Genomic DNA, 24,734 nt, shown 5'->3' with positions numbered 1-24,734 from the left:
TAATGGTTAGGAATTTTTGCCTTAACTGGAGTCAAAATTTGTCTCTCTGCAGCATCCATCCTTTGTCTCTAGTTCTAACCTCTGAGATTAAGCAGAGCATGTCTAATCTTCCACCATAAGACAGCCCTTCAAATACTTGAACTATCACTATAGTGCTACTATACACTATCGGGGTTCCTCCAAGTCTTTTCTAGGTTAAACACTTCCAGTTTCTTTAATTAATCCTTTTATGATATCTCAAGGTCTTTCATTATCCTGGTTGACACGTCCCCCCCAGATGTTCTCCACTTCATCAGTGTTCATCCCAAAATGAAGACAATATTCCAGATGTGGTCTGACCAGGGCAAAATTCAGCAAGACTATTATAGGCTAGGTACTGTATTTCCTTCTATACAAGGTCTAGGACTACAATAGTTTCTTGGTTACTACAACAGTTTCTTGGTTCACTGTTGACTCCTTTTGAGCATATATTCCACCAAAGCCCTTACTGATAAACAGATCTGGATTTGGTACAGTCTTAGAGAAGAATACAAAGGATGGCTTAAGGATTTGACAATGGAACCTTCAAGAAAAGACTTTGAAGAAACTGGCAGTACTGAGACAGGAGAACAAAAGATTGAATGAGGAAGTTATCTTCTCACCCCCAAGCTGGAGGAGTAGGTGCTTTCAGGATTCTTATATAGAACTCTCCTCTCCTCCCCCTTTCTCCTTTCCTCTCCTGTCCTCTCCTGTCCTCTCCTCTCCTGTCCTCTCCTCTCCTCTCCTCCCCCTTTCTCCTCTCCTCTCCTCTCCTCTTCTCCTCTCCTCTCCTCTCCTCTCCTCTTATTGGTTCTCTATTCTTCTCTCTTCCTCCTCCTCCTCCTCCTCCTTATTCTTCTTCCTGTCTCTCTGACTGTCTTTCTCCCCTCCTCCATTCCTCTGCTTGGAGGCTTACAGTAGCTCTTGCCTCCTCACTCAAACACAGCCAGGCAGGAAAGAAAAAGAGAAACTTGCTTCTTCTGGTTAGTCTTTTTTGAATTCAGGCCCAACTCCAGCTCAGCAGCCACTCATAAGTCAGATTCTTCACAGTGTGTTTAGCTATCCTGTCTATACTCTGAAGTGGAGTAGAGTTCCATCATCAGGTACTACGGTACTAGAAGTCAGCTCACCAAACTGTCATGCTCCCAGTACTGGGCCATTATTGGCCAGTCCTCCCTTACACTCATGATGAGTAATATAAACCACACCCTCCCTCCCCAAACACAGAGTACAATCTGTCCAGTGGCCTCAGAGTCTATGTCACTTGACCTATGAAATCCTAAAAAAGGATGCAAAAATAAGCAGAGTGGCTGCAGTAATTCTTCTGTTCATCTTCTGAAGTATTCCAGGCTCATTGTGGAACACAGCCCTTCCTGCTACAGAACAATTCTGCTTTTAAAAACAAAACTATTTCCCATGTACCTTGGCTAGGAACAAAAAGATAACTTATATTCAAGACAGATATAAGTATAGCAAGGCACTCTATGTTCATATTCTTCACTCTGGGTCCAGGAGAGAATTTAGTTAGTGTTTTCCCAAGCAAGGAAAAGAACAGAACCAAATAATGTTCTTTAAATGTATGGGAGATTAGCTCAGAATCCACTGGCATTTGTTCTTATAGCTCACTGCAAGATGGCAGTGACCCCAGGTTGTCAAAGTGGACAAAGCTTGGATAAGTCCTATCAAATGGAAAAGGTTTTGAAGATGGGTCTGGTGATGTACCAGTTATATGAGGACCATCCTAGTAAAGTTCAGTAACACTCAGGATATTGGTCACTAGGTGATTTTTTTCAACACTTCAAAGGTAGCTGGTGGTGAAATGGATAGGGTGCCTAGTCAGCAAGACCTGAGTTTAAATCTGATCTCTGATACTCACTAGCTGTGTGACCTTGACCAAGTCACTTTACTTCTGTTAGCCTCAGTTTCCTCAACTGCAAAATGGGAATAATAATAGTACCTATCTCCTAGCGTTGTTGTATCAAATGGGATATTTGTAAAGTCTTTAGCACAATGCTTGGCACATGGTAGGTGCTTAATAAATGTTGGTTTCTTCCTGCTACCACAATAAACCAAGGAAAGGACCTGGGTCATCACATACAAGTACTGCCTCATTGACAACACTACCTAGTAGGGTTGTTGTAAGGATGATATGAGAAAGTATTTGTTTTTAAAAAGTACTTACTATAGTGCCTGGTACACAGCGGGCACAATATAAATGCTTATTCTTCTTACTCCTTCTCCTCTTCTTCCTCTACAGCAATTCCCAAAGACTGTACTTTGGCACAAAAGTGTTATTTGATCAACGTGGTAAAAAAACAAACAAACCCACCCATTACTGATAAAAGAAGATCTTTGAATTAATGGTGATGAGTGTAATCAGAGGATTCTTCCTTGAAGGACAATTGCTCTGGTAGAGTACATTGAGTATATTCCGTTGGACCATGCCGGGAGCTAGATCCATTCTGGTGCCCCATATGTATTTGGAGCTGTACCCCTCCTGGTGACACATTTGCCCTGGTCCTTCCTGTTGGGTCCCTTGATAAAAGTCTGCCATACAGTTATTATAGTGCTTTTTGGAGAAGACCACCAATAGGAAGAAGAACCCAGCCTCTGGCCTGGCCTGACAGAAGACACTCAACTTAAGGGAACTATTCAGATAATACAATGTCAGGATGAAAGTGAAAATGTCTTGTGTTTTATACTCGAAGTGTCAAACCCCAGCGAAAATAGAATAGTAGTTATAAGTTAGCACTCAGGTTTAAGTCATTGTCAATATGTGCTTGTTAGGGCTGTTTTTTTTATTTTAGGCATTTCTTTTATGTGGAAGAAACAAATAACTGTCCTCTACCTAACCCGCACTGTACACTGAGTACCTTTCCACTCCCTTTTTGAGAGACTCCAGACAAAAACTGAATCTAAATATTAAGTGATTCTCTCCAGGTGTCCAGAGTGGGGGTATAAAGAACTGGAGAGTTGGGGAAACAAAATCTTGATCACCCTCTTTAGGGGTCAGACCTACCCGAGTTTGAATCCAACCCACACTAGAGGTTCCTGGTGGGTCCAGGGCTAGGAACTCCTCTAATAATAATAATAGATAATTTATATAATGATTTTTGGGTGGAAAAGCACTTTACATATATCATCTCAGTTGATCTTCACACAACCTCGTGAAACAGGTGCTGTTACAATCCCTTGTTTTAGAAATAAGGAAACATAAACTGAGAGACATAGAGAGACATTCCTAGGAACATGGTATCTAAGGTAGGATTTGAATCCAGGTGTTCTTAACTCCTTAATTGACTATGATACCTAGCTATCTCTATAGGGAGAGAAAATGCCCTACCCTACCCTCCACCCACCTTGGGCTCACCACAGATTTTATGTGATATGTAATATAACACGATAGAATAAAACACAATAGAATATGATATAATGTAATTTAATACAGATAGGTGGCACAGTGGACGTAGTATCAGGCCTGGAATCACAACGACTCTTCTTCCTGAGTTCAAATCTGGCTTCAGACTTTACTTAATCCTCTTTGCCTCAGTTTCCTTATCTATAAAATGAGCTGGAGAAGGAAATGACAAACCACTCCAGTATCTCTGCCAAGAAAACCCCAAATGGGATCAGGAAGAGTGGTACACGACTGAAACGACTGAATAACAAAAAATTTAATATAACAATATACTATAACAGAACATAATACTATGAAAATATAATGTAATAAAGTAAATTATATTATAAAAAGTACTAACCATTATAATAATCATAGTTTACATTTTTATCATAAAGCATATTACATACATCATCTCATTTGAGCCCCACCACTACCCTGTAAATAGGGCAGTGTAAGTATTGTCCCCATTTTAAAGATGGGAAAGTGGAAGATTAGAGGAACAGTGGGACTTGCCCAAAGTCACAGAACTAGTCAATGACAGGCACAGGATTTAAAACTCATGTCGACTCCAAATGCAGTGAGTGCTCTTTCTGCTAAATTGCCTGTCCTACTGACTTATTGTCCTCCAATTTTCAGCCCATCCCCTTCACTCCTCACCAATCTGTCTTGATGTCTATTCTTACCAGAGAATGTGTTGATGTGTAGATTTAAAAAAAAAATTCACTAAATACAAAAGAGCAAATATTTAAATTTTTTCAAATAGAAATGCTTCACAATGCTGCTGGGAACAACTCAGACTTGATATGTAAAAATACATTTTGCTCCCTTTTTCCTTCCAACAATAATAAAAATGTTGAATGTAACTGAAAGGCCTGGCCTCCAGTACTGGTTCAGACTCTTTCTAGTGATGACCTTGAGCAAATGTTTACTCTTCTAGCCTCAGTTTCCTGATCTCTTAGAGACACAATGGAATGTTGGATAGAGAGCTAAGGCTGTAGTCAGGAAGACCTGAGTCTAAATCCTTTCTCAGATGCTTAGTGGCTGTATGATCCTGGGCAAATCAACCTTTCTGGGCCTCAGTTTCTTTGCCTTTGAATAAGGGGACTGGACCAGTTACTTATTAGATATTTTAAACTAGATGTTCCAGACACATCTCAGATTCTAGGTGCCCCAAACAGAATTCATTATCTTTCCCTCCAAATCTACCTCTCTTCCCCATTTCCAGAGAAGAAACCACATCATTATTCCAGTCTTCCAGTTCTATCACTCTCCTTCCACCCACATATCCAATCAAATCCTAAATTTCGCCATTTCTACATCTCTCTTATCCAATCCAAATAATACTCTCTACTCACAAAGCCAACACTCATTCCAGCCCACATCACTCTAGCCTAGTTTCCTAACATCCTCTTCTTTGGACTCCCTGACCTATCTCTCCCCATTCCAACCCATTCTTCCATACAAGTGCTTTTCCTTAACTGTAGATTTGATTGCGCAACTTCTTTACTTAATCAACTGCAATGATTCTCAAGCACCTCTAGGATAAAATATAAATCCTTCTGTTTGGTTTTTAAAGCCCTTAATTGCCTGACCCCAACTTATCTTTATAGCTTTGTTTTATATCGCACCTCTTTCCTGTACTCTATGAAGAAAAAGGAGGAGGAGGAGGAAAGAGAAGAGAGTGACAAAATATACAGAATGCAATGAAATTGATTGAACTTTGGCTTATTAAAATAAATAAATGAAAATGAAAAATGAGCAATAGAACTGACATCAGCATAATATAATAGCATATTATAGAATAATTTCATCCAGAAAACTCAACAGTGGTCAATGGATTGAAAAAGATCAGTTTATATCTCAGTCCTAAAAGAGCAGCAGTGCTAAGGAATGTTCAAATTACCAAACAGTTGTTCTCATTTCATATGCCAGGAAGGTTATGCTTAAGATTCTGAAAACTAGACTTCAACAATATGTGAGCCAAGAGTTACCAGAAGAGCAGCATGGTTTTCAAAGAGGCAGAGGAACTAGAGACCAAATTGCCAACATTCGCTGGATTATGGAGAACAAGGGAGTTCCAGAAAAACATCTATTGCCATTTCATTGACTACAGTAAAGTCTTTGCCTGTGTGGATCACAACAAAATGTGGCAAGTCCTCAAAGAGATGGGAGTATCAGATCATCTTACTCGTCTCCTGAGGAACTTGTATGCAGGCCAAGAAGCAATAGTTAGAACAAAAAAATGGAACAACTGATTGGTTTAAGATTGGAAAAGGAATATGACAAGGCTATATATTGTCACCTTCTTTATTTAACTTATATGCAGAGTATATCATGTGAAATGCCAGGCTGGATGAATCAAAAGCCAGAATTAAGGTTGCCAGGAGAAACAACAATCTCAGATATGCAGATAATGTCACTCTGATGGCAGAAAGTGAAGAGGAAATAAGAAGCCTCTTGATGAGGATGAAAGAAAAGAGTATAAAAGATGACTTGAAGCTTAACATAAAGAAGCTAAGATTTTGGCAACTGGCCCCATCATTTCCTGGCAAACAGAGAGAAAAGAAATGGAAGCAGTATCAGATTTTATATTTTTGGGCTCAAAGATCACTGCAGATGGCGACCACAGCCATGAAATTAAAATCTATGGTGAATCTGGACAGCACAACAAAAAGCAGAGACATCACTTTGCCAACAAAGGTCTGTATAGTGAAAGCTATTTTATGTCCAGTAGTAATGTATGGTGTGAGAGCTGAACTATAAGGAAAGCTGAGTGCCACAGAATCAACACTTTCAAATTATTGTGCTAGAGAAGACTTTTGAGAGTCTCTTAGACAGAGACAGTAAGACTCTTATACAGTAAGAAGATCAAATGAGTCAGTACTTAAAGAAATTAATTCAGGCTATTTACTGGAAGGTCAAATATGAAGCTGAAACTTAAATATTTTGACCACATAATAAGAAGATGGGACATATTAGAAAAGACCCTGATATCAGGAAAGATTGAAGGCAAAAGGAAAAGGGGATGGCAGAGGATGAGATGGATAGATAGTGTCATGGAAACAACAAACATGAACTTGAACAGATGTTGAGAGATAATAGAGGATAGAAGGATCTGGTGTGCTATGGTTCATGGGGTCATGAAGAGTCAGAAGAGACTGAATGAATGAACAACAGCAACAATTAACCAATGCAAATTTGTCACCACATCAAAGAGCTGAAAAGAGCCGATAAAGTCCCTTAGTCAATAAACATGGGAATTCTTTACCAAATGGAAAAATATGGCTACTGATAGGCTCAATCAGAATACTGTACATCAATCAATCAAACAATCAGAAGCATTTATTAAGTGAATACTGTTTGCCAGGCACTGTGTGAGGTGTTGAGGATACAAATCACCAATTCAAAAATGAAACTTCCTCTTCTCAAGTAGTTTACCTTCCATCAGGGGAGACAGTATGTCTCTTGTGGTAAGTACCCTCTGGATTCACTATTCCAAAACCAAACTGGCAATAATTCCACCCCCCCCCCCCATGTTCTAGGGATAGCATTGAAGGACTGTAGGGATGTCTCTTTTCTAATCCCATAAACTCTATCTCTCAGCCCAAGTGTGTTTCCCTACTGATAACCACTATTGACTAGTGCCCAGTTTAACCAACTAACATCAATTAGATTTTACAAAGGAAACTTATTTCAAAGATACAGCAGGAAGAGAGGTACAAACATTTTCTCCCAATGCCTTGGAAGCATTCTCTCCTATTTACCACTTTGGTACCTCGAGAGAGTGGGCTCAAATGTCACATGTCTTCTTCAAAGTATGGATCCCACCAAGTTCATGTTCAATGTGGCATTTTTGCAAGATGAGTCTTTAGGCTACTGCTAGGCTGGATCCTGAAGCTTCATTCCTTAGGATATTAATGCTAGATTGCCTGTAGAATGTGGCATGAGATCAACTCCTAGACCTAAGTGGTTTGTTTACCTGCATATGCCAGATTAATCTCCTTCGCTTGAAACAAAAGAACAAACATGGAGGCAAAGAATGGAAGCTTACATTTACCTGTTGCATATTGGTATAGGGGAATAGCCTAATGCCTCCCTCCTTAGACTTCGCATCTCATTAGACACTGTCAGCCAGAAAGAAGTCGAAAGAAGATAAAGGCCAAACCAAGAGAGAGAGTGCCTTTTCAACCTCTCCCACTGTCCCTCCAGCTTGAGACAGGAAGCAACTGCCAAAGAGCATCCTCTTTATCATATGGTAAAGACCAGAAACAGTTACAGAATGTCTACACATGCTCCAGAGTGTTTCAAAGGCACCTTCATGATACATCCTCACAACTCGCCCGTAAGTAGGCTCTTCTGCCTCTTCCAGCTAGGGGATTATATTAGTGGTACTCTGAATATGCTCACAAGGACTGGACTCATTGTCACACTATAAAAACTAAATACAAGGCAATTTGGGTGGGGAGACACTAGAAACTGGAAGGGAAGGGATCAGGGAAGACATATTCATCCTTATAAAGTTAATGTTCTAGGTATTCTAATAAGAAGAGGTGAGAAAGGAATGCATTCGTACAATGGAGGAAAGCCAATGTAAAGACAGACATCGGAATCAGAGTATTTGAACAATAGTAAGAAAGCCAGTTTGGCTACTGCATAGAAAACAGAAAGGAGAGTAATGGAGAGTAAATAAAGCTGGAAAAGTAGACTGGAGACAAGTTGTGAAGGCCTTTAAATGACCAACAGAAGAATTTGTATGTAACCTAGAAGTGATAGGAGTGCTGGAGTTCTTTTGAACAAGGGAATGATGTGGTCAGACCTGTGCTTTAGGGAAATCACTTTGGGGCTGGGTGGAAGATGGATGAAGTGACGAGGTATTTGGTCCCAGTAACTCATAAAGGCCATCCATTAAGGTATAGAAGGGTTCAGATCTGCTAGAGAATGATGGAATTAATGAAATCATGGATCTTTTGAAATCCTGAAGCAATAGTGATGCAGGTACTTAAACAAACTTGGTGACTTCCACATTGGAAAAGGGGCACTCAGACTCCAACTAGATGCTTTTCTCCCCTCCAGTTGCTGACATTTTTATATATTGTATAGTAGTTCTGGGGCCATATTAGCACAAAATTCCTGCCTATGCCCCCTGACCCCTTTCAGTGATCAGTTTTTCTCCACCTTCCCAGAAGATGGAATAAGAGATTTTTGCTATAACATAAGGGATTTAGTTAGAGATAAAGGATTTCCTGACTGTGAGGTTTTGTTTTACATAGAAATTGGTGTCACATAGAGGTTATAGAATCTCTTTTGGAGATCATTAAGAAAGGATACCTTTTCATCTATTTGCGAAAGATTTAGATGGATTAAGGCTGTCAGTCTTTTTCAAGCAGTGTTTTTTAAAAAAATAGTTCATGTTAACTTGAAAGTTTATAGAGCCCTCACTTCACATCAACTTCATGAAGTTGGTGGAGTTTAAGTATCATACCACTATTTTACAGATGAGGAAACAGTTGTAGGGAAGTGAAATGACTTCTTAGGTCATTCAACAAAGAAACAGGAGGATGTGGGCAAGTCCAGAACACTGGAATTGGAGTTAGGAGAGGTTGGGTTTGAATCCTGGCTCCTTCATGCTCCCCAACCCTGGATAAGCTACTTAGCTTTACTGATTCTTTGACATTCCATTCACCATGTTTCTTAAGTCCCTCATCATTAGATGTAACTGGCAACAACATCGGAGAGTTGAGGAATAATAACAATGGGAATCACTGACATTTGCCTAGGGTTTTGCAACCTTCTGAGGTTGGAAGGACCTGGATTGTTATACCCATTGTACAGATGAGGACTTGGCCTAGTTCATAGCTGATAGACTCTGAAATGTGGGAACTGAGATCTCTTGATTCATGTTCCAGCACTCTCTTTCTTCCTTCCTCCTTTCCTGTTTGTTTATGGTTTTTCTCATAGCAAATAACTGGTTGTTGTTAAAAATCCTTTGTTTTCGAAGAGGACCGATGACATCACAGGGTAATGTCTTGACTTGCACTGCAGGGTGTGATGGAAGGCAAGGAGGGTTTTATGAAGCGTTCTAGGGTGAATTTAAGCATTTTGGCCAGCAGATGGCACTCCAGGATTTTCACTTTTACAGACACTAACAGACCTGGCCTTAACCATTCCCAGAAGAGAAATTCAATGAAATCAGAAACAGATCAAAAACGAAAAATGAACTGGGGATGTCTGAAATGCTACAGTCACATTTTGATGGAAAATTACATATTGCTACAGTTCTACACCTATATATACTGTAATAGATATTACCAATGGAGTTTCCATTAAAAGTGGACCATAGATAATAGAGGTAAATATACCCATACAACTAGGAGATGCTGCATGCCCTTGAATGACTTTTTCCCTTTTCTTTTGATAAACAAGGTAGGGACAGAGGAGATCAGAAATAATGTGTCAATATTGACCTAGTAGCTGAAAACCCTAACAGACAAAGGGCAAAGATCTGTGATTTCATTGCTTTTGGAATTTCCCCTATAGCTTAAAGACAGAGTCATCACTTGCCCATGGCTGGTGCCAGGACTAGGATTTGAACCCAGGGAGTGTGGCAGTACTGACTCACACCACCTCGAACACTTGCTTTATGACTTTGGCTAAGTCATTAAACCTCCCTGGGTCATAGTTTACTCATCTGTAAAATGGGAGAGGTTGGACTGAGATGGCCTTTCAAGTTCCTTCGAGCCTTTGACAGAGGATCCTATGACTCAAAGTCAAACACTCTATATACTTTGCCTCTTCTAACAGAGAGATTACAATAAATTTTCCCTTCCTGAAGATGGAGTGGCTAGCAGGTCCCCTCTGAGACTGGGAATATGCATATGGAAATAGTGGAAAGGACTAGAATACTCAGAATAAAAAGATGAAGAGTTAAAGGGAATGGCATACACAGGTAAAATAATCTACTTTTCCATCCTGCCTAGCTGAAGTATTGGTTCACAATTTGAATGGAGAAATCTTCTTGGCATAGCAGCCCAATATACACCCTCAAATCAATTTCATAAGACCTATTCCCTTGAGTTGATAGTGATGAGAAAGAGATAGGGCCATGCTGGGGGAGAGACATTGAATTAGCATCCTATTGTTAGGAGAAAGAGATACAGCTAGAGAGGTGGAAATGGGGTAACCAGACTGGGCCATGCATCTGGACTGCCAACTACTTATTCCTAATTATTCTTGTTAACCAAGGATTAAGTTCAGTTTTTCTTTTTTGAGGCAGAAGGTAGGGCAATTGGGGTTAAGTGACTTGCCCAAGGTCACACAGCTTGTGTGTGTGTGTGTGTGTGTGTGTGTGTGTGTGTGTGTGGGTGGGTTAAATGTCTGAGGCTGGATTTGAACTCATTTGAACTGACTCCAGGGCTGGTGTTCTACTCACTGTGCCACCACCCCTGCTCAGTTGTTTCTATGCTGCTGGGAAATGTTAGTAAATTTTGGTTAACTAGAATAAAACCCTGATCATCCTATACTAGTTACAGTTTTGATAACTAGGTAAGAATTAGGAGACACAATTTTCCTTTGTGGCCGTACTATTATGGAATTTAGAGCTGAAGGGTCCTCAGACAGTATCTGGTCTTCATTTTACACAAGGAAACTGAGGTTCGTTCTGTCATGGGCTCTACTTTAGCCCAAACAGACTAGTGTAAAGTCCCTTCTAAATCTGTGATCATAGGATGGGTCATCCTACTAGGTATTTTAAAGATGTCTCATTGGAACCTTCTGTCTTTATATTCCAGTGACTTCTATGGGGGAAAGTTGCCACCAAATTTAGATTCCTACTAACTCTTACACAAATATTTCCTCTGTTGTCCCTCCTTGTCTCAGCACATTTGCTCATGTCAATCTTTTTGTTCAGAATGACCTATTTCCCCCATTTTCATCTCTACTAAAATGCCACCTTTGCTTAAAAATCTTTGCTGATCCTTCCAGTTAGAAATTACCTTTTCTTCCTGAGAACTCTCATAATCTTCCTTGACTCTGTTAGGCATTTATGTGCATGGTAAATGAGGTAAAGTGAAACAAATTGAATTCAGCTGAAATCCCACCTCTGATAATTACTACTTGTGTTTGCTTGGACAGGTCACTTAACTTTCCTGAGTCAGTTTCCTCAACCTGTAAAGAGAGGGGCAGCTACGTAGCAGAGTGGATAGAGTACAAAGCTTGGAGTCAGGAAGACTCATCTTCCTGAGTTGAAATCTAGTCTCAGATACTTACTAGCTATGTGACCCTGGGCAAGTCTCTTAACCCTGTTTGCTTCAGTTTCCTCATCTGTAAAATAAGCTGAAGAAGGAAATGGCAAACCACTCCAGTATTTTTGCCAAGAAAACTTCAACTGAGGTCACAAAGAGTCAGACATGGCTGAAAACAGAACTAGCTGGTTAATGGACTCACTTCTAGCTCTTTCACAGCCTACCTTCTATTATCTAGGCACACGGGTATATACTTTATTTGTCCTAGTAGACTGTAAGCTCCTGGAAGGCAGGGACAATATCTTATTTATCTGTGCTTTTCCCAGTAATTATATAGTCCTTATGCTTATTTAATGAATTAATGAAATCAATAATAGATTGTGGAAACAGCTGAAAGAACTTTACTTAGGCTAACTCAGATTCAAAAATTGCATTCATTTTTATATAATAAAGAAAGTAAACCAAAGTATTGTTTGTAGGTATTCACTGGGTATCTGGGAAACACTGCCTGGTAGGTGTGCTGGTTTGGTTTCAGAAGAGCACAGTTGGACACTGTCATGATTTTTGAGCTCATCTATGGGAGTACTTCCTCCAAAAGTATACACAAAAACCATCCATGTGTTCTCATTTTGAATAGCAATTCCATGCACTCCAATGTTGGGTTACTGCGTCGGGTCTGAAGTCTCTGAGTTCAAATGTGGCTTTAGACACTCACTAGCTGTGTGACCCTGGGCAAGTCACTTAAGTCTGTTTGCCTCAGTTTCTCATCTGTAAAACGAGCTGCGGAAGGAAATGGCAAACCACTCCAGTATCTTTTCTAAGAAAACCCCAAATGAAGTCATGAAGAGTCAGACACAGCTGAAAAACAACTCAAAAATATGTCCTTCAATAAATTCTCCATAGTGAGGTCCACACAATGTGTATAGGAGGGGCCTTCCTCCCGATTTCTTGACATTTCATCGTTAACAATGGAGCATGTAAGCTGAACATCTATTATCCCTTGCTCTTGCTATGTGGCCTCCTTTTCCATTCATTTATTTTTTCAATGATATACAGGCTACCTCAAAAGTCTTGCTGCAGAAAGCTGCACCAAGACTTTTGGAACATCCCATACTTCATTTTATTTTTGCACAGTTCTTTGCTGGTAATCAATTACAGTCTGTTCACACCCATAGAGTATTCTTAATAAAATTTTTATTGATGCCTTTTATGTTTTCACTATCTGCATTTCCCAATGAATCCCCTTTCCAGAGAGCCACTCCTTATAACAAGGAATATAAAAGAAGGGGGAAAAATTGAACAAGGATATTGAGTAAGTCTGATATTATATGTAATATTCTATATCTGTAATCCCCTACCTCACCAAAGAAGAGGGGTATGGGGCCTTTTTATGTCTCTCCTTATAATTTCACTTATAAGGTGCCCATAGTTTCAAAGTATTTCATTTTGATTGGGTTGTTGTCTTTTCTATTTGTATTGTTGGAATCATAGGGCATATTATTTTCCTGGTTCTGCTCATTTCACTTTGCATTAGTTCATATTTGTTTTTCTATATTTATCATATTCATTATTCCTTATAGCCACAGGCTTTAAAAATTTAATATTTGCCACTGATTGAATAGACTTCACAAATACCATTCATGTCTTCTCATCCTGAATTGCTTTCGTCTATGTCCTCCAATGAAGGGCAGCTAGGTGGCACAGTGGCTAAAGTGCCATTCCTGGACTCAGAATAGATCTAAGTTCAGTTCTGGCCTCAGACACCTACAAGCTGTGTGACCCTGGGCAAGTCACTCAAACCTGTTTGCCTCAGTTCCTCATCTCTAAAATGAGCTGGAGAAGAAAATGGCAAACCACTCCAGTGACTGAAAATGCTGGTGATCACTGCAAGAGGATCCTAAGAAGGTGGAGAAAGTATTTTGAAAACTGAAGTACTCAGACTCCCAAGGTTGAAGCCTACCTCTGATATTTAGTTGTTTGTCAATTAATTGATATCTTTAATTAATTAATTTTCTGATCTCCCTCAAGACCTCCTCCCAGAACTCTACTGTATCAGAGAAAAACATTCCACCAAAATCAACTGACATAGAGAATAACCTATGTGCAATATTTGGCATTGGCTATTTCCCACTTCTCTGAGTTCTATCATCTGTCCAGTAGAATCATTATTGATTATTTAGTCCCCCCCCTCCCCAGTAGAATATAAGCTCCTTGAGGGCAGGGACTCTCTAGGACCTAGCACAGTGCCATTTTAAAAACATGTTCATTAAATTGAATAGACTTGATTGAGTCCAGCTGCTTAGAGTTACTTTCAGTTATGATTATAATAATGTAAATGCAAACTGCTTGACATGCATTTTACATTACATAAGTAATCATTATCATTAATTAACATTTATTAAGTAACCACTAGATGCCTGATATGGTAATTAGAAGCTTTTGAAATCACAGAACATTGAAACTATAATCTTCAATGCATCTGAAATATGTATCCACTATTTTTTTTTTTGATTAAGGACTTCACCAGAAGCATGGTCTAATGAGAATAGCAGGCTAGAAGTGACAAGGACAATGGTTGAGCCTCCCAGAATCCTATTAATTCTCTTACTTAATCTTTCTGTAGCCCAATTTTCTTTATTTGTATGATAAAGATAGTCTGCCCTTCCTTCTTTGTGTATTGTTGTGAGGATAAAATGGAATAATATATTTGAAAGCTTTTATTACTTCATTTGGTGATTTTTCATGCTCATTAATAAAATATTTAACCTTCAGGGGAATGATCTATTCTTATCTCTTCACAAAAGGCCCCAGTCACCTGAATTTTTAAAGGATAAATTGGCTTAATACGGCAGAAGCTAAGACAGTAGCAGGTAGGCTTGCTGTGTTTTTACTGTTCTGCCACAAGCCATTTCATGAGGTATTTTCAGCATTTCTAGAGGTAATTCTAGTTTGGACTATAATTTTTCATGAATTTTTATTCGAATGTTTTAGGTTCCAGCCACTGATGCAACCAGTTTGGTTAAAAAAAATTTTTTTGGGGAGGAGGGTCACCTTATAAAATCTGTCTTGCTTATTCCTCTACCTAGAAAAACACTGGGCACACTATTATCTCATTAATTTTGCTCTTTAAAAGGGCCCTCAGGGGCGGCTAGGTGGCACAGTGAGTAAAATGCAGCCCCGGAGTCAGGAGGACCCGAATTCTGTTCCAGCCTCAGACACTTAACACCCCTACAAAAAAACTAGCCGGATAACCTTGGGCAAGTTACTTAACCCCAATTGCCCTCCAAAAGGCAAAAAAAATAAAATTAAAAAATTAAAAAAAAAATAAAAGGGCCCTCAGCTCCCCTTCAAACATTCGGGCTTATAAGACATGTAAACTAGTCTAGGTTTCTATTTGATTTAAAATATCAATTCAATTAATTAAAATAAAATTGCTATTTTGTTTTTATATCACCTTCATTTTCCAATGTATTCCTTCTCCTTCCCCTTCCCAGAGAACCATTTCTTATTAGGAAGGAAAAGAAGGGTTAAAAGCCCAGTTTCAGTAAATGAATCATGCGAATATGATATTATGTGTAATATTTTACATTTGTAGTTCCTCAACTGAACAAGCTTTTATTTGACCTGGTAAAAAATGCAGAATGGACTTCTCACCTGTCAACAAAACTTTACTCTCCCTTCAAATCTCTCCAGTCCACCCTCCATTTGCCAAGGTGATTTTCCTAAAGCGCACTCCCTCCACTCAAGAAACTTCAATGGCTCCCAATTACTTCCTCAATCAAATTTAACACCTTCTGTTTAGCATTTTAAACCCTTAATAACATGGTCTTCTTATGCTTTACTCCTTCCCATGTACTCTTAGATGAAGTGACACCGGCCTACTTGCTGCTTGCCCCTTATATGTGGAACTCCCATCTCTGGACTTGATGTATCTGCAATGGCAGTCTCTCCCTTTTCACTCCCAACTGTTTACCTTCTCTGGCTTCCTTTAAGGCTCAGCTCAAATTCCAACTTCTGCTGGAGATCCGTCCAGCTGCTAGTGCCTTCCTTTTAAGATTGCCTTCCATTTACACTGAATTGATCTTCTGTGTACACAAGTGTTTGAATAGTGTCCTACTCCAATCAATATGTGAACTTCTTGAGGTCAGGAACCACACTTATGTATTTCATTATATCCTCAGAGCACATTGCAACCTCTCAGTAAATGCTGATTGACTGAATGAATGACTCTGGTGGGGTCCTGCCTTCCCTTAGGACTCACAGTCTCTGACTTCTCTGACCCTCCATACTTACAGAGGGACAGGACTGGGCTGCTCTTTAGTCAGCACTCCTGGTTCACTGCTGTGCCCATCTCTCTAGCACTTAGAAGGGCAAGAGTCACTAGGTGGCTCCGCTGGCACAGCTGGTCCTGATCCATTTGGTGCCAGCTCCCAAGAGTATGTGAGCCACCACCAAGTCAGACAACTAGCATTTATCAACGTGTGCCAGACATTGTGCTAAGCTGGGGATAGATACAAAGAAAGGCCAACTGCCCCTCAAAAAACCAAAGCCAAATAATCAAAACCAACCAACACCCAAACCAGTTCCTGCTCCCACAGATTTCAAGAGCATGTGTATGGGCAGGCCTCTCTTCGGGTCTGGCACATGCCTCTTTCTTCTATCAGAGAGATCTATTCTTGTGCTCCCCCCACCAGTGTCACCAGTGAAAATATGGGGAGAAACTTATCTAATGAGTGGCAAGGGCCTTACTTTCTTACATTGCACACTCCTTGTTCTGTTGTTTCTCTAAGCTATGTCCAACTCTTAATGACCTCATTTGGAGTTTTCTTGGCAAGGATACTGGAGTGGTTTGCTGTTTCCTTCTCCAGCTCATTTTACATATGAGGAAATTGAGGCAAACAGGGTTAAGTGACTTGCCCAGGGTAACACAGCTAATAAGTATTTGAGGCAGGATTTGAACTAGTCTTCCTGATTCCAGAACTGGCACTCTGTGCACTGCATGCCTATTATCAATGACTAGACCAAGCTGCTTCTCAGTGGCCTTTTTTCTTTTTTTCTTTTTTTTTTAACATTTTTGAACTCGTTCTCTTGTTCAAACTCATTATTTCTTTGGGGTTGCTTTCCTCTTAGTCACTTGTAGTTGTATGTGAAACACTGAAACTGTTTTTTTCTTCAGACATTAATCTAAGTGTGGTTAATGGATCCAACCAGTTTGCCAAAAGATGAGGAAGGAGTCTTTCTAAGAAAAATGGGGCAGCTAAGTGGTGCAGTGGGCACAGCACTGAACCTTGAGTCAAGATGTGAGTTCAGATTTAGCCTCAGACACACTTACTTGCTCTGTAACCCTGGCCAAGTCTCAGCCTCAGTTTCCTCATTTGTAAAATGGGGATAATATCACCTGCATCCCAGGGTTGTGGTGAGGCTCAAATAAGATAAAATTTAGAATGCTTTTTGCAAACCTTAAAGAGTCATATGAACACTAACCTTTATTAAATGGTAAATATTAAGAATTAATGAATCAGTAAATAGAAAACTTTGTGCTTCCCTCATTGTTCTCTTTTCATTCAGGCAGGATATTATCATTGTTTTAGTAGGTGAAAAGCCTTAGCAGCTGTAATCAGGACCCCAAAATTAGTGTCTCCTGCCTGCTTCTGTTGCTAAATCACAGAAGGAATGAGAAAACTGCTGAAATCCTTCCCTTCGATATTTAGTCATCTGCTCATTAAGAACCGCTAGAAGGCCTACTAAGTGTAAGGATCTGTGCTAGGCACAGGGGGAGTATCTGGTCTGTTTCCAGGGGGCACTATCCCATCACAGGGTTAGGAACTAGACCTGGGATTTCACTGATATAGGGAACTCGGGGATAAAGTATTACCAGGTCAGGGTATCACTTTCTTAGCTCCTTATAGTCTTAGAGCTACCCAGAGTATGAAGAAGTCGAAAGAATCATCTAGGGTCATACAGCCAGGATGGGTCAAGGGCGGGCCTTGAACCCAGAGCTAGAACCTGGGGTCGTCAGAGTGTTGTGGGCAGGACTGCAAGGCTGATGCTCATGTCCACTGCTTCTCTATCCCATCATATAAAATGTAAAACACATCTATGTGACTGGTCAGATTGACTATCTTCATGTTGAATATTTTAAGGCAAAATTGAACATCTGTAGTAAATAATTTTGTAGGGAGTTTGTGGTCTTTGTCCCATGTCGCAGACAATAATAACGTCTCTATCCTCTCTATGATTTACAGGCTATCTCATTTCTTACCCCTACTTACAGGGCTACTGTTGGTGGAAGAGAGGAGGGAAGAAAAGGAGACAATAGTAAGAACTGTAAATATCCTTTTACCACTCCCATAATTACACGGCTCTTAGAGGTCTGACAGAGCTGGAGAGACCTCTGTGATCATTTAGTCCCCCCCCCCCATTTTACAAATGAGGAAACTGAGGCCCAGGAAGGAGAATGAAGGCATGAAGTTGTCACATTTAGTAAACAGAAGCTGATCCTCTTCAATATGGGCAAATACTGATTTTTTCCAGTCTTGCTAGTCTGAAACAGTGGAGACAGAGGCTGGCTTCCATGGACAGAGCCCATTCAGGCATCTATCAGGAGGCCAAAGGGCTATGTCAGTGGTTATTAATTTTTTAAGGGACAAAAGCCTTTCTGGAGGGATATTCACACAATCTGACACCAGATTTTACACTAACCTCATTGTTATTAGTTACTTTATTTACTTATAGTGCAAAAGTCATACATGTAGGTTTGCTAGACTGCCTAAATATTGCCAATGGGCAGGTGACATGGACAGAGACGATCTGAGGTTTGATCCACCTTTTCAGAGATTAGAACGCAGGCCACCAGCATGAGGAAGGAGGTAGGAAAGGTCTGGGACAACTGGGCAATCTCTTCTCCTCTCTCCAAGAAGTGCAATATCTCTAGTCTAGTTCAATCTTTTTTCAGTCACGTAGGACTCTGTATGACTATTCATGTCTCCATTTGGGGCTTTCTTGGCAAAGATAGTGGTTTTCTAGCTCGTTTTCCACATAAGGAAACTGAGGCAAAAAGGCATAGATGACTTGCCCAAAGTTATACAGCTAATAAATGTGTGAGGCCAGATTCCAGATCAGGAAGATTAGTCTTCCTGACTCCAGACTTGGTTCTCTATCCACTGTGCCATTTAGTTGGCCAGTTTCTGGAGTATGATAGATTGAGAACAAAACTGCTTCCCTCATTACTTTTGAAGGAGGATAGTTCCTTATCTTACAGCTAGATATCTCCATGCAAAGAGTGCTGGTTTTTGAGACAGGAAGAATTGAGTTCAACTCTAGCCTCAGACCCTTACTAGTGGTATGACCCTAGGCAAGCCACTTAACCTTATTTTGCCTCACTTTCCTTAGCTATAAAATGGGTATAATAATAGTACCAATCTAACCAGGGTTGTTAAGAGGAACAAATGAGATAATAATTGTAAAGTACTTAGCATAGCATCTGGGATGTCATAAACACTAGATAAGTGTTAGTTATTATTATTACTTACCGGCTTAGTTCCTCCCCACCATACATTTATACAAAATGCTACCACAAATGATGAGAGTGAGTAAATGCATTTATCCAAGCAAAAGAGCAAAGATAAATCAGAGACACTCTACAGATGAGAATATGCCAAAAAATACACAGGAATGCGGAGCCAAAATAGGATTTCAGCTCAAACTAGGAAAGCGAGAATCATTTCACAAAGAGGAGATCCTCTCTCAGCAATCTCTAGAATTGCAGGTCCTGGAGATATCAAGGAACAGGAGGTAGATGGCTCCCGTGTATGTCCATATTTGAAGGCTGCCTAGTTCAGGGATTCTTAAATTTTTTCCACTCTCAATCCCTTCAGTGCTTCTTGAACTGTGGGGTCTTGACCCATCTAGTTCACCGTTCAAAGTCTCTCTTCATCACCTGCCTGGAGGTCCTTCCTTTCTTCATATTTCCCCAAAGAGTATCTGGAACCAACCCCAGGAAGTCCTTTATGGCAGATGTACAGTGGCATGTTCAGCATTGTCTCAGCCATTCACAAGTCATATCTCTGCCCACATAGATAACTGCAGTCACTCTGAGCTTACATGGAAGCTAGGTAATAGCAGTTAGTAGAACACAGCAGAAAGATGAAATAGTAATTTTGTGTTGCCAGAAGGTCCTTGCAGCAATGCACAGGAGCTGGGGGAAAGGCTCCGAGGAGCCCCTACAGCTTTCTCCTAGTCATTAGCACATTAGTAAAATGAGTTTATCAGATTGACTAATTGTCACCCATCTTGGAATGCAGGGAGTACCTGACCCTTAGGGAATAAGTATGGAAGAGAAGGAAGGAAGGTAGCAGCAAACCCAAGGTGGGCATATTTTGTCAAATAGGTATGAGTAGGGACATAAAGCCCAAGTGGAACAACCCAGTGTGGACTCTGGGCTTTTAGAGTGAGGGAGCACATTGCAGAGGGCACATCCTTGATGTAGGCTTAAGCTCTACTGCCTTTCAAGAATCATTTGTCCATAATACGCACTCTTATTGAAGAGTCAGCATATGGATGCAGACTCCTCCTTCCTTTATTTTGGGTAAAAAAGTCCCAGGTATTTACTTAAAAAGGCATTTGGAGGGGTGGCCAGGTAGCACAGTGAGTAAGAGCACTGGCTCCAGTGTTGAGAAGATCTGGAGATCGAATCCCGGGCTCAGATACTTAGCACCACACCCAGAAATAACTGGCTGTGTAACCTTGAGCAAGTTACTTAACCCTGATTGCTTAAAAAAAAAAAAAAAGAATTAGTGATAGCAAGTGGGTTCATTTTACACATAAGTACCAAAAGGGAACTCAAGACAAGGCCATTTCAGGCCTGAGGCTTTCCAGAAATGGAGAGCATTTTTTTTTTTCTTCCCTGGAGACTCCAACATTATTTAGCCCCTTGTGTACAATACTTAACAAGTTGGATAAGGTTACAACCCCCACCTGCAGTCAGGTCACGGGGGCCTGGGGTCTGACAGCATTCACTTGTAGGTCACCCAACCTAAGGCCACCATTTGATTTACTCATATATTTACCTTAATCCTTCAAGGTTGTACAGCCATCTAGGCATGTTTATTTGTCATTAATATACTTGTAATCTTTCTTACTAATTAGTTTGATGTTACATATACAAAAGGAACTACAAAGACCCAGACCCTGTCCCCAGGGAACTTATAAACTAAGCCACAATGCTGATTCATATCCCCTCCATTAATGGGTACACAGACCACATATTAAAAAAACACAATGAATCAATCATAGATAGCTACCCTAAAATAAATCTTTCTCTCTTTTGATAGGAGACAAGAGTAAACATGTCATTGAGCTGGGGAGTGGGCAAAATACCACCGATGCTTAAACCAACTAAGGCAGGAAGAAAGCAGTCAGATTCTTCTCTGATCAGACTTGGGCTTTCTGGTACTATTTATAAATGTTACTGAGCCACTTTCTGGGTCTTGATACATAACTACAGAATTACAACAGCTACAGGGGATGTATTTCATCAGCAATTAAAAAGCAAGTACTTTATTATATCACTGCTGACTTTCTACACTACCCAGGGGTTCTGCTGAAAATATCTCAGGCTAGCTAAAGTAACTAAGACACCAGCCTTCACATACCCATCAGCATGAAAATAAAAACTATAGGCTGTACAATACAGAGTAAGCCAGATACTCCAAAAGCCTAACTTTTTTCCTTAGTTACAAGCTTAGGCACTAAAAAAAAAAAAACCCAAACCATTAACTCTTTAGTTCTCTGGTGTATCATATAGCAAACCCTGGTTGCTAATGGAGAAAAATCTGCAATAGCAATGTTCCCTGACATTTGAAAACTGGTACATTATTCATGTGCCTGCTCTGTTCTGCTCTGGCCCTGAATATAGCAAATGGGGAAACCACTGCTTGAATTTGCAGTCCTTTGCACATTCATACATTGTTTTATAGTCCTCCATAAAATCATTTCTAAGTCATCACACAGAAATAAAACAAAGCAAAACTACCATAGTAAGTAGGCATATACCTCTGTCCATGCCATATCCTTCAGACTAAGGATGGGGCGGTATGGCATACCAGAAAGAATACTAGACATGCTATCAGGAAGATGGTTCAAGTCCCATCTTTGCACTTATTAGCAGTATGACTTCGGGTAAGTCATCCAATGGAGGATCAAATGAAATATTTGTGAAGCACTTAGAACATTGCCTGGCACATAGTAGGTGCCATATAAATGTTTATTCCTCTCCCCCCACCCCTTATTCAGTCACTGGGAGCCTCGACCTTATCAGCTTTAAAAGGCTAAGGAGGATAACAGGATTCAACTCCAAGGCTTTTTTTGTGAGGAAAGCCCTTGGAAACTTGCTAAGTACCTGCTATAGAAATGTGAATTATTAACAGCAAGATTTTTTTTTTTAAATGAACTGCTTGGTTAATTTCACCATGTGCTCTGCACTTATGTACAACAACTTGTTACAAATTCTAGTAAAAATAATCTCCTCTTTAAAGACTGGGAATATAGGAAAAATTCCATAACATTAATGGCAAGTGAGGGGGCAAAGAGATAGGCCCAGAACAAGAAATAAATTGTAACACCTTAATTTTAGACTTGGTGGGCCGCTTGGTAGGGAAGGGGATCTCAGTGTCCTCTTCAGAGCTCAGCAAACCTCTAGACAGAGCCAAGGCATTTCCATTTGCCATGTAGGCCCCTTACCCTCTGCCAAGGTGGTGATGGGATTTGGATTATGGGTTTCTTCCTTCTCCAGAATCACAGGGTTGGCAGGCTCTGTGCAATACTCTGGCTTCTTCACCTCTTCCTTGGTTGTCCTGGAAAGCTGGGCTGTGAGGAATCTTTATCAAGCTGACTCCTTCACTTTGCTTGTAACTTTCTGGAGGTATAGGTGGGAGATCCTGCTACCTCTTCCCATGCCTAGGGTGGGGGCCAATTCGTTCAGTCAAGGCATCTTTCTCCAATGCTTTGCTTCTTCATTGGGGTTAGTTGGATAGATTGTAATGAAAACTAGGACTCACTCCCCTTCCTTTGGGAAGAAGAAACAAAGGCCTACGTCCATTTTTCTCCTACTGGGAGACCAATGGAGACAGTGGATCCGGGGGTGGGTGGGTAGAGCTGCTGCCAAGACAATCGAGGCAGACGACTTGTATTCCTAATCTTCACTTACCAGCCAAAGATTTGTTTGTCCTTTGCTCTGGGGAGATCCCACCCGTGAGCAAAGAAAACTGGCTTTCAGTCTTGGCCCTGGGCACAGGGGCAGCGATCCTTGGCCACTCCGAAGGAGCCGGGTCTCTACTAGCGTGGTTACAGGGCTGCTTGGGCTCCCTTCCATCTCCCACGGGAACAGCTGCGGAGCAGAGAGGGTTCTTTCACCGGGTCACGCTCTGTTTTCCTTCTGGGAACTGCCCTTTGTCCCCTAAAGGTTAAAAGATACATCTAGGTAGTTGTTCTGTGTTGCAGACACGACTTAATTCAGACAGGCTTCCTCTGCAATTTACGCGTGGCATTAGTCACCTTCCCCACCGCAGAACCCCACCCCCACTCTCCTTTTTCTGTCCCAACCCAAAAAAGGTCAGCGCCAGAAAACTGTCCCAGGGTTTCCAAAATGCCTATAGTCGGGAGAAACAACTCGTTGAATATACTTCAGGTGAAAAGGAGTCTGGTTGAGCGTTACTTGCCCGTCGGATCACAGAAGTAAGGAAAACTGGGTAGCCCGTCCCATCCCTGGAATATGAGAACTCTACTGTTACATTCTCCTTTCCCAGATCCAGACTCTAGAGGGTTAAACCAGGAGACTACAATTCTCCCACCCCCTCTTCTGTTCCCCCACTTCCCGCCTCCCCCCCACCTCCCTTACCTTTAAAAAGTTACAAAATGTCTGCAGTCAGTCTAAATCTCTTAAAGGGGCGGCGCTGGTGAACGAGGACTCTTGGCACAAGTCGCTGAAAAGGCTGGCCAGGGGCGTGAGTTCGCTCCACCAGCACCAAAACACTGAAAAAAAAAAAAAGGAAGAGAAAAAAAAAGGGGGGGGGGGGAAGGCAGACAGACACACACTTTAGATAAGGACAATTAGTCACCAGCAAGACCCTGTAGAAAGAAGGGGCTCAAATCTGAGGGATTTAATTAGGGAGTTCCGTGCCTTCTCTCCACGCCATGCCCTATACCAGCTCCTGCCCCCCTGCGCTCCTAAGCCCGATGGCACTGTGGCTGGCTTTGATGCTACATGTCTCTCTTTCCTCCCAAGCTGGAGACAGGAGAACTTTTCCCGTAGGCAAGTCTCAAGGTGTGAAGGAAAAGACCCTGATTCTTCTCGATGTGAGCACCAAGAGCCCTGTCAGGACAGTCAATGAAAACTTCCTCTCTCTACAGCTGGACCCTTCCATCATTCATGATGGCTGGCTCGATTTCTTAAGGTAAGGCAGGGGCTTCGATATATCATACTTTTTTTTTTTTTTAAACAACCCCCACCCCCTCCCATCCCCCATTCCAAGAGCGGAAAGAAAAAAAAAGCAGATCTCTCTCAAAGCAAAGATAGAAGGAGGCTTTTCTTCTGTATATCCTGCTCTGGGGCTGTAACTTGTGATTGAGAAAAGCAATGTTTTCTATTAAGATGCACATGTTTGCAATGCAGAAAAGCATTTCAGAAACTTATCAGTTATGACTGAAAAAATGTTGTGCTTACATATATCCACAACAATTAGCCCTCCCCGTCTCCTTTTGAAAAGAAACAAGAACAGGGGGCTAGTTGCAAACTGAAGAAACTTCTCTGGCAACAAAGACCTGAGAGGAAGGGGTGTGAGTGTCTGTGTGTGGACCCGCGCGCGCCTGTGTGTGCACTGTGCAGGGATCGCACGAAAGTGGAATTTTCCACGGAAAGATCATTTCTCTAATTTTTTCCCACTCCCAGCTGGAGAGCAGAGACTGATCGGCGTACAAAAACGGATTTATTATTATTTTTAAACTAAATATCTTCCATTGTCTCCTCCAGCCCTTAGGACTGGCAACCAGCTTTTTATATATGGAATCTTCCCCCCCCC

General features: G+C 40.9%; 1 protein-coding gene and 1 long non-coding RNA gene across 2 annotated transcripts in view; one reads left to right on the top strand and one right to left on the bottom strand.

The window, feature by feature from the left end:
* Positions 1-19,241: 19,241 nt before the first annotated feature.
* The window catches only part of LOC138145541 (uncharacterized), an 8,338-nt gene continuing 2,845 nt past the window's right edge, over positions 19,242-24,734 (bottom strand). Inside the window, exons 3-4 of the long non-coding RNA XR_011164246.1 lie at positions 23,555-23,688; positions 19,242-23,113 (exon numbers count right to left, since the gene is read on the bottom strand). This is a non-coding gene — a long non-coding RNA (uncharacterized lncRNA). The remainder of the gene's footprint in view (positions 23,114-23,554; positions 23,689-24,734) is intronic.
* HPSE2 (heparanase 2 (inactive)) overlaps positions 23,719-24,734 on the top strand; it is a 730,895-nt gene continuing 729,879 nt past the window's right edge. The window contains exon 1 of the mRNA XM_069067170.1: positions 23,719-24,110. Within this exon, the coding sequence (XP_068923271.1) occupies positions 23,851-24,110 (260 nt within the window). The 5' untranslated portion in view covers positions 23,719-23,850. The remainder of the gene's footprint in view (positions 24,111-24,734) is intronic.

This window comes from Petaurus breviceps, unplaced genomic scaffold (assembly GCF_028583685.1).
Source record: "Petaurus breviceps papuanus isolate PSGF00001 unplaced genomic scaffold, PetGlider_PUasm1.0 90740, whole genome shotgun sequence".
Classification (NCBI taxonomy): Eukaryota; Metazoa; Chordata; class Mammalia; order Diprotodontia; family Petauridae; genus Petaurus; species Petaurus breviceps.
This window is presented reverse-complemented; position numbering and strand designations above follow the sequence as displayed.